We start from the raw sequence: 11,200 nt of genomic DNA on the forward strand, positions 1-11,200 counted from the left end.
CACCTAGCTCTATACTCCACTGTATCCTACTGTAAACACACCCTTCCCAAGTCTCTTGTCTTTTTCCTCTTTCTTAAAGATATCAACCGTCAATCTCAGAAAAGCTGCATGCTTGCTAGCCACGACACTAACCTGCATCAGCTACTTCCTGATCGCTACGCTAATCTGTCTTTTAACGGCATCTGTCTCCGTCTCCCTCGCACACCACTCACGAAGACACTGTACTGCCCCTACTAGGATTAATTGATCATCAATTTAGTCCCTAATTTGGACCAAGTCAGGTGGCAAATGGGCCACTTTTGCTTGATTGTTAGTGAAAACGTAGAGCGAGTACATTGATAAATTTTGATTATTTATCAATTATGGCCAAATGAACTAAATGCACTGAATAAATTCGCGGCCTGATTGCCGTAATGGAGTTTGAAAATATCACTATTGATAATGATTCTAGCTAATAGCTGCTTTCCGTCTGCGGCCTGCTCGCTTGTCGGGGACGACATGGCATTGCGGAATTCATTTTTCATAAAATCAGCCGTGTATGTGTGTGTGTTAGACAGAGAAAGAGAGAGAGAGCAGGAGACACTTCTCCATTAATCAAACATACTGCCAGATTCGTCTCCGTCTGCGACAATATGTCATATTTTACGTCAATTACGCCGGTTTTAACAGGCTTCAATCACGACGCCCTGGTGCAATTCTCAACATATGCTCAAAGTAAGGCTTTCTCTGACATGCACGCAAAAATGAGACCACAGTAAAAGGAGAGGGGGTGCAACCACCGAGGAAGCCGGAGGGGTGGAAAGATCGGGGTGTAGCATAATTCTAATAAAAGTGAGAGACAGGCTAATGAAAAAGTGTCATGCTGATGTTAATTTCTTGTTTCTGCAGGGTGATGTGGGAGCTGCTTATAGCAGGGGCGGAGCTGGGCAGCTGTAAATGGGGCTGCCAGGGCTGCTTCCTTCAGCTTAATGGAAAAAGCATCTCTCTGGAAAATAGAGAAAAGAATTAGACTCGACACACACATTCTCTCCCCTCTAATACTGTATTTTTGAGGCGGCAGGCTGGCGACGAGACCCGGTGACAAAAGCAAATTACGTCTGTCATTTTATTAAGTGCATCCGCTGAGCTAGGCCAGAAAACACTGACTGGAATACATCACCAAAAAGAAGAAGAAAAGAATAGGGTAGAAGGGAGACGGTGGAAGACGGAGAAGACAACAAGATGTGGGATTGGCAGGCAGTTCGTTTAGATCAACACCATCCCATTTCAAAGCAAAGATGAAGAGAAAATTCTGTAAAAATAGCTAATCTATTTCTTTAATTTCTTTACAGGACAAAAATTATGATATTTTGCAAGATATTTTGGACTAAATGCTTCAAATTGAGCAGAGAACACTATTGAGTTGGCATGAGATCTTGACCACTTCATAGGGCATTTCAGGAATTCCCTGGAGGTGTTTGAAGACGTGAAGTTCAGGGATGTAGCAGTATGAGAGGAGCTTGACCTGAAAGTGTAATTAACTGACATTACAAGCACCCACATGTACTACAGCACCAGGTCTTACAGCATGTTTACACGTCACCTCAGAATAACTCTTCATAGCCCAGCATCACCAAACAGGGCAAGAACAACAAACGTCATTGGTGGAAAGGATGACCACTTTACAATATGTGATTTAAAACTGTCTAGCAGCATCAATATTTGCACAACAGTGTGGTCTGAATCGGAAATACAAAACGTTCATAGAAAATAGCAGTGCCAGAAACACTGGAGTAATCATGATAAAAAAATGCCACTTAATTTATATTGCAAAATTACCACATTGTAAAAATATCCTGGTGAGTTTACTATAAAAAAAAAACAACAGCTCTGGTTGCCAGAAATTCACCTTAAAAATGCATTGACAGTGTTTAAGTTATTACACAATGTCAGCATATTTCTAAATCGGTGTTGTACCTTAAAATGTACTGGTTACCACCATAATACAAGTAGTAAAATAAAAAAACCACATGATAAACTTCATGTAAAATATGTGAAAGCATAAAATAATGCAATAAACATTAACAAAATAACAGAAAATGTAACAAATACAAACAACCTAAATGTACATTACTGATACAAAAAAATAAGAAGAAACTAAAATATTTAAATAAAATATCATATTTGATTTGCCACACAGGCACTTCTGGGAATGTCCTTATACGATTTAACGAGAGGACAAGACTTGTGCTACTTGACCATACAGAAAAAAAATGAACACCCATGGACCCAGAGCAGGTGAAGATATAAACTGAAGCTAGTGCAAACATACAAACAGACTTAAAATGAGTAAACCATGAGACCATCAAGCAGCCCACACCTCACAGGTCTGACAAATGAAGAAATGCAATTCAGCAATACAGCGTTCAAAGGTGGACAAAATCAATTATCTGACCTGGAGTCAAGAAGGCCCAGTCTGAGTGAACCACAGAGGCCTGTGGGGAGAGAATCCGGAGACAAATCTATAGAACCTAAAGACTCAGCTGAAAGAAAACAAAGCAACTCGCACTGCTCTAATCGATACGAAGGCTGGACCGTCCACATAGAGGGCAAAAAACAGATGGGAAATCCAGAAGAAACATGTCTGAGAGACACGAACAATGTGTCTGTCGTTGCTGGGCCTGACAGCGGGAATGTTCCATCATAAAACCATCAATCGACACCAACAGTGCCCATGCAATGAGCTAAATTCAACAGAAATAAATTCAGACACCTAGAAGTGATTGGTCCCTCATGTGAACATCAGCTGAGTTTGACAGGCCAAGCGTTCAGTTCTTATCGTGGCGCGGCTTATTACGATGTTGTCTCCTGTGTTGGCATGGTGTGCAAGTTGTTTCCTAACCCTCTCTCCTTCTCAATCCCACTGAGAATCATTCCCACACTTCCATTACCAGCCCTATCAAACAGGCCCATCTCAATCAGGCCCTCATCTGGTCAATCAATGCAAACAGCAGTCAGGTGGGGATTAAGAAGAGAAAAGGAGGGGTGAGGAGAGGATGAGGCAAGATCTGAGACACTCGCAGAACACAAATGACCAACTTTAATACCAGTCTAACATTCGTTAAGCGCTTCTAAGATCCTGGTCTTACTGGAGACTGTCAGTTGTACAAACCAAATATAATCAATGTCAATGAGATCATATGTAGGTCACAGGTCATATCTGATGCTATAAAGTTTGTACATTCATGCTAAATTCAAAAATAAAGAAATAAACCCAAAATATGTATTTATGTATGCATGCGCTTTGAATACACCCGGTATCCTAGTTTTCCTCATCTACTTTGTACTTAGGGCTGCACGATAAATCGCATGTGATTGTCATGCGCATCTAGTCAGTAAAGCCGGTTCTGTGATTAATAGTAAATCTCCATCACATGCTTTCAGATGGATACACAGAGCCGTAGATCACTGACAAGCTATGCAATATGGTGTTCATAATCGCAGATGAGTCGCATTTGATTATGAACGCCATATTGCATAGCTTGTCAGTGTAAGTGTTTTTATTAATGCCATTTATGTTTTTGTTAATACAGTGTATAGCACTAGTCAACTAAATGAATGTAACATGGCAAAGATGTAAGGGAAATGTCATTTTGGAATTTCTGTGGTCTAATGTGATATTGTTGTTCATGTTCTTGTTCATGATGAAATTTTCTTTTATTGCTGTAAATAATTTATAGCATTAACAAGATGACCCGCTGTATTCATTTTGGGAGCGATGACTGATTTAATGTATTTTTATTCCATTGCCTGTATATAAGATTAGTATTGACCAAGTTCAGAGGCTGTCATATGTGGATTAACCATGTTGTGTATTTTCAGCAGTTTCAATATGAAAAATAACTTTTATACTGATTCAATGGATTTATTGCATTTTTGAAAAAAAATAAAATAAAAATAAGTGTCATGGATTGACATGTAATATACATAATATATAAAATAATAACATTTTATAATAAATCTTTGAAAATCTAAATCTGGATTTGAATTTATGTTATTATAACGTAAAGATGCTATGTGAAAGTTTGAAACAGAAAATATGGTTTTCATTTTGCCAATTTCTTGGTAAAGAAAACATTTTTACTCAAATTAATGAAAATTTATAGTGTTTTGGAACCAAACTTTTCATATATATATATATGATGACATTAAAAAACTCTATTTAAGGATCACAGTGCAGTCCCAAATCATCATTCATTATAATCTTAAATCTTTACAAATCTCTGCCATGATCCTTCAATCCACTAGTTAACAATATGTCAGCAAGAACTTTTTAATAATTTAAAATATAATAAAATTTAGTATGATCACTTATTCTTTTATATATTTTGATAAATACAGGTCAAATTAAGCATGTTGTTTTAAATATATTTGTTACACTGAATGACAATGGAACATTATTTCATTTCGTATTTTGACATTTTATTTCCACAAAAGTTAGAAACAGTAGATGCTAGCATTTAATATATTTATATAAAACCCTCTTATGTAAATGTTATTTGATGTGTACACCAAAATGGGACGTCTAGTGTTTGACCCACCCACACACACACACACACACACACACACACACACACACACACACAATATATATACATTAAACTAACGTATATATAAATATTCTGTACTACACACACACACACATACATAAGTCAATAACAACACACTTATTAAATAATCAATAATTACAACTAAACAAATCAGATCAGATTACGTAATTCTTGATCATCTTTAATTATAGTCCTGACAAACACATCTGCTGCTTGACAGAGTATAAAAATATATATTGCATGTGGCATCAACACAGCCTCAAATTCTTCATTCAACCCCTTATTTCTGTCTAATTTTGTTGGACTCGTAAACAAATATAAATGAACAAATAACACTTATGAGTTGTATAACATCAGCTTTCAAGCACTGAAAGTGACTGGGGTATTCAGCATCTGGACAATGCTACAGCAGCTGTCAGAGCACCGGGCTGTATTTACAGCTTCCGCCTAATGAGGACACTCAGCTGCGGCGTATGCCCCTGGAGGAGCGCGGTGAATCCGCGGCCTTATTCTGCTGACATTAATACACTTAAAGGATAAGATTACTCAGTCTTCTTACCGTTTAACCACACCGGTCTTGATTTTTATTTGCTTTTAAAATGTGATTTATGCAATAACGTCTAAATTAACTAGTTTTTTTTAGTGAAAGTGACCTGACATGTGGCCAAGTATGGTGACCCATACTCGGAATTAGTGCTCTGCATTTATCCCATCCTAAGTGCACACACACACACACACACACACAGTGAACACACACCCGGAGCAGTTGTTTCATTCAAAGTCAAAAATAGTATTTAATATGAAACAAATCTAAGGTCAAAGGTCAGGTAGAAATAGCTTCCTGAAATACAACTGCACATTGTCAGTTCTTTAGTACAGATTTAGTCTAGATAGCAGATATTATTCACTGGCCAAGAGCTAAAATGGTGTTCAGACTCTTTGATCAGAGGGGAATGGTGAATTAAATGCAATCCAATACACTGAAAATTTCCACAAAGCTGCTGCAATTGAGCTGTATACTCACCATTGATATTGTTTACCGCAATAATCATTTACTGCGATTCCAGCTTCTACGCCGTTCATTCACAAATTACCGTGCTTAATAGGAAACCAAACCATCGGGCTTCTGAATTCCCAGCATTTTATGTTCGCTTTTATCGCTTGGACACTTTTTACAAGTGACCAGAGGAAAATAATTGCGGGCTTATTAGATGATTTCTCTTTAATGAAATAAATAAATAAAATAAACCGTCATTAACTCCGGTTCCAGGAGGTTAGAAGGAGAGAAAAAATACTTATTCATTCGCACTGCTACCGGAACGACCTAATGATGTAGGATTTCAGATTTGTCACGCTTTAATGTGATTCATTATATCTAAAAGTGACTTCAAAAAGCCTAGATATCACCTTGTCTAATACATTTTTCTTCCCCGCTGACACCCTGATAAGGGGCCACCCGTGCTCCGGTCTGAGATGACAGCCGTTATTATCATCCGGCCCTCATGCACACGCTCCTAAAACTAGCCCCCGAGCTGAAAGTTAGCATAAAAAAGAGCCGTTTTTCTTGCTTTCCCTCTTCTTCTTTCTCTGACTCGTTGATTATTGGTATTTTCCTAGTTTTCCAAACTAATAAGTGGCACTATCAAGCATTTGGAAGCGCCCAGAGAGCCGCAGACAAGCTGCTGGGCCTAATTGATATTGAGCGAGTCGCGGGTAGGCTGAACGGGGCCACTGCTGGCTAATTTGCAGTTTAATCAGCGTCAGTAATGAGAGCGGCTGATTAGCGCTGCCTGGAAATAAAAGAGAGTTACAAGGAACGTCTGTCAGAGTCCGGTGATAATTCAGGACTAATTGTGGTGATTAGAGCAAACTGGATGACTTTGGAGTTTTCAAAAGCAGTGTGTGTGTGTGTGTGTGTGTGTGTGTGTGTGTGAACTCCAGTTGCTTTCAACAAAGCCCCCCTTTCTAATATTCAATTAAACATTTAATAATGTAAATCAGTGTTCAAAAGCATGAAGAATGTCTGTCATACCAGACAGTATATTTGATCACATAAACCCAATAGTTGCTAATTCATTTACTGATGTACTCGCTCTTCCCTGCGTTTGGATTCGAATTAGCCTATACATAAAACAAAGCAGCGATGTGCATCTGGTTCCGTACCCTTCGTATTGATAAAATGTGCACTACAAAAGACTAAACTATCATGCACAAGCATCACCATCTTGAGGTGGTAGTAGAAGTATATGTGAAAATATGAAGGGTTTACAAGATTAAAAACAGGATTTTAACTTCTAATTTATGATTTGATTTGTATTAATGCTAATGCATGTTAAATTACAGAACTGGTATCTTTTGAATCAGCAGGTTCTTGGTTAGTTTGATATGTAATATTACTGTTTATCATCTACAAGGAAAAAAATATACATATCAAGACTAGGCATATCTGATATTCATTTACTGATGTACTCGCTCTTCCCCGCGTTTGGATTCGAATTAGCCTATACATAAAACAAAGCAGCGATGTGCATCTGGTTCCGAACACCACCGCTGGCACTCTTTTATACCCTTCGTATTGATAAAATGTGCACTACAAAAGACTAAACTATCATGCACAAGCATCACCATCTTGAGGTGGTAGTAGAAGTATATGTGAAAATATGAAGGGTTTACAAGATTAAAAACAGGATTTTAACCGTTGCTTTCAACAAAGCCCCCCTTTCTAATATTCAATTAAACATTTAATAATGTAAATCAGTGTTCAAAAGCATGAAGAATGTCTGTCATACCAGACAGTATATTTGATCACATAAACCCAATAGTTGCTAATTCATTTACTGATGTACTCGCTCTTCCCTGCGTTTGGATTCGAATTAGCCTATACATAAAACAAAGCAGCGATGTGCATCTGGTTCCGTACCCTTCGTATTGATAAAATGTGCACTACAAAAGACTAAACTATCATGCACAAGCATCACCATCTTGAGGTGGTAGTAGAAGTATATGTGAAAATATGAAGGGTTTACAAGATTAAAAACAGGATTTTAACTTCTAATTTATGATTTGATTTGTATTAATGCTAATGCATGTTAAATTGCAGAACTGGTATCTTTTGAATCAGCAGGTTCTTGGTTAGTTTGATATGTAATATTACTGTTTATCATCTACAAGGAAAAAAATATACATATCAAGACTAGGCATATCTGATAACAGATCACTATAAATTGTAACGTAGACACATGCATTTACTGTAAAGCTGCTTTGAAACCATGTGTATTGTGAAAAGAGCTATACAAATACATTTGAATTGAATTAAGCAGACGGCAAAGGTTGTAATGCCACCTTTTTCATTTTCCCTATATACTTACTACTAAATCCATAAAAAATTAACAAAATGTGACAAAATGTGTGTGTGAGCCACATTGAAGATTTATGTATTATTTGTTTCTAACTTTATTTTCATTAAAATGCTTGGGATATTTTTTCTAAACAAGTAATGTTAATTATATAAAATTATGCATATTTACAAATGAAAATATTCTAATACTTATGATCAATGTGTCCTTGTTGAATAAAGGTAAAAAAAAAAAAATTCTTACTGAGTACAACTGTATTTGATAATACATTGATAACACTGATAATAAGAAATATTTCCTGAGCAACAAATCAGCATTAGAATAAAATCATTGTACATGACACTAATTTGCACATATGATTTTTTTGTTGCAATTTTTCTATTCTAAAAAAAAAAAAAAAAAGGGAATTTTCTTTGTAAAATATGTGTGTGTGTGTGTGTGTATGGCACAAAATTGAGTCTGAATCTTAGAGGCCTAATTATCAAACAAAGCTGCTAATTTCCATCTTTTTTTTTTTTTTATGTTTCTTGATCAGCAAATCAGCATATGAGAATGATTTCTGAAGGATCATGCTTTGCATCACAGGAATAAATTAAGTATTAAAATATAATAGAAGAAAGTTTTAAATTGTAATATTTCACAATGGTCAAAATAATGCAGATTTCTTTCAAAAACATTTAAAAAATCTTTATTCCAAACTTTTGACTTGTAAATCAGTGTGTAAATAAGCAACATGTGCAGCACTGGGGTCCTACAGAAGCACGAGTGGGCTTTAGTGGGTTGTCTATGTCATGCTGGTGTGATCTGGTTCATTGTTTTACTTAATAAACCCGAGCGGAGGGCTGGATATACCATGCTTTTATTCTTATTGTCCCGTATGACCCCGAGTCTTTTACTGTGTAAGCTGCTGCCGGGCGGATCGATAATCCTCCCGGGGTTTATCCATACGTGCTATTCTAATGTCAGAGAGCAGGCCCCAATTGATAATGATAAATATTTTGCCGGAAGATTAGGTGAAGGGAGCGTGTCGTGGAGGAGCTCTATATTCCAGCCCCGCTAACCTCTGGCTCCGCGCGGCGAATCGGGATTCATCCATCCGAGTGTCAATGGCTGTCTTGTTGAGAGCATCAGTGAGTAAACACGGTGGACGGGGACGGCGCACCAGCTCTCGACAGAGACCCCCAACGGACGCCCCCCTCCCATCCTCCGTCCTGCTGTTCCCACTTTGTCCTCCATCAATCACCGCCATTGTGTCCTGGATGTTAGATAGAGTCACTTAATATCCTCTTCTTCATCTGTCCGCTCCGGCGGCACATGATGCGCCTGCGAGAGCCGAAGGACACTGTGTACGGATGGGGGACGGGGAGCCAGGGACTGGTACCCTAAATGTGTGTGTGTGTAAGAGAGAGAGAGAGCGAGAGAATCCAAACATAACCTGCTGTAAACCAGACAAATAAAATAAGACCAGACATATGCATGTTTTTGTTTTACACGCTCAAAAATAATAATAATAAAAAAGGTTCTCCATGTTTCACTGTATAACATTCTTGAGTTGCTTTATGGTTCTTTGGAGAATATAGAATTTTACAAATAAAAAAAAATAAATAATAATAAACGAATACAATTGTAAAAAGGTTAGCGAGAGAATCCAAACATAACCTGCGGTAAACCAGACAAATAAAATAAGACCAGACATATGCATGTTTTTGTTTTACACGCTCAAAAATAATAATAATAAAAAAGGTTCTCCATGTTTCACTGTATAACATTCTTGAGTTGCTTTATGGTTCTTTGGAGAATATAGAATTTTACAAATAAAAAAAAATAAATAATAATAAACGAATACAATTGTAAAAAGGTTCATAAATAATAATAATAATAGTTGCAAGTAAAAAAATAAGCCCACTCATGGACAAATTAAAACATAAAATGCTATAATAATAATAATAATAATAATAAATGTTTATTTTATATAGTACCTTTCTACAAACTCAATTTATGTTTACAATAAAAAAAAGCATTTTATAAATAAATTAATAAATATAAAATTCTAACAATAAAAATGAATCAAATTGTAAAAAAGGTTGTTAAATAATAATAATAATAATGTCACATTTTTAATTGTAAGTAAATTAAATTGTATTATGCGAATATACAAATATTTTGGGACTCTAAATAATACCTAAAAGGCAATAATAATAATGTTGATGATGATATTTTTTTAATTTTATATAGTGCCTTTCTACAAACTCAGTCAGACATTTATTAACTCAAATTGGACATTTATAGTCCACAAAGATCAAGCTTATACGTTTATTTACCTGCAATTTAAAAATGCATGCAATGCAATAAATGCAAAAGACCTGTAAGATCCGCTAAGGCATGCTTTGTAAATGTATTAATTTAGCTATATAAATGCATTATTTGTTGAGTTAATTGTCTGCAGTTGATTTAAACAGCCTGCTGGGTTTTTTTTCTTAAAAATATAAAAGTAAAAATAAAAGATGTAGTCTTAATAGTTTCAATTTACAGGTATTTAAAAACTGTGCAAAAGAAATGCAAATAAAGAAATAAATCAGCAGTTTGTGTAGGATTGCAACACAGACCTGACTCGACTTGAGGTTTCCCGCTGTGCCTCAATATTGACTCTTACAATTAGCATCAATATCAGAGCCATTAGTGACCATATTATTGTGGGATTGAAATCAAAGTGAATTCATAATGACTACAGCGAACAGCACGACACGGTTAAAGGGCGGAGCGATTTGAAAAATAGCCCTTTCATTTCATAAAGCCTTCTCAACAAATAATAAATTGACCTCTTAATAAATGGTGCAATGTTCAAACCTTGAGCAGCCGCTTAACTAATTAGGATTAAATTCCAGTATATTAGAACGCCCTAATTTGTCAATTAAAAAATGCTTAGCGACCATGGCATTGAATTAAGCATTAGACATATCTGAGGACCTCCCTATCTCCATGCATTCCCTTGTAAAAAATGACAAAGAAAAAAACTTCTTGTGGCATTAATTGTTTCTTAATTATGCATATACTGGCTCTAAAATATAGGTTTTCACTAAAGGCAAATTCACTGCACAATTTTTAATAAATGAAGATATTGTGTGTGAAAAGAAACGGTGTCATACATGTTCCCAGACCTCATCAGCGTGATTTATGGAGTTAAACAGTCACCTCTGAATGATGGTCTTTCATGTGCCCTCCTGTTTAAAATGGAGACATCACCTATCCCGGCCC

The 11,200-nt window shown here is 36.2% G+C and overlaps 1 protein-coding gene across 1 annotated transcript in view; it reads right to left on the bottom strand.

Annotated features, from left to right (window-relative positions):
• The window catches only part of tbca (tubulin cofactor a), a 24,639-nt gene extending 15,445 nt beyond the window's left edge, over positions 1 to 9,194 (bottom strand). Inside the window, exons 1-2 of the mRNA XM_016271358.1 lie at positions 9,108 to 9,194; positions 5,149 to 5,180 (exon numbers count right to left, since the gene is read on the bottom strand). Of these exons, the coding sequence (XP_016126844.1) occupies positions 5,149 to 5,180; positions 9,108 to 9,194 (119 nt within the window). The remainder of the gene's footprint in view (positions 1 to 5,148; positions 5,181 to 9,107) is intronic.
• Positions 9,195 to 11,200: the final 2,006 nt, after the last annotated feature.

Source organism: Sinocyclocheilus grahami, unplaced genomic scaffold (assembly GCF_001515645.1).
Source record: "Sinocyclocheilus grahami isolate Dianchi unplaced genomic scaffold, SAMN03320097.WGS_v1.1 scaffold61.1, whole genome shotgun sequence".
Taxonomy (NCBI): Eukaryota; Metazoa; Chordata; class Actinopteri; order Cypriniformes; family Cyprinidae; genus Sinocyclocheilus; species Sinocyclocheilus grahami.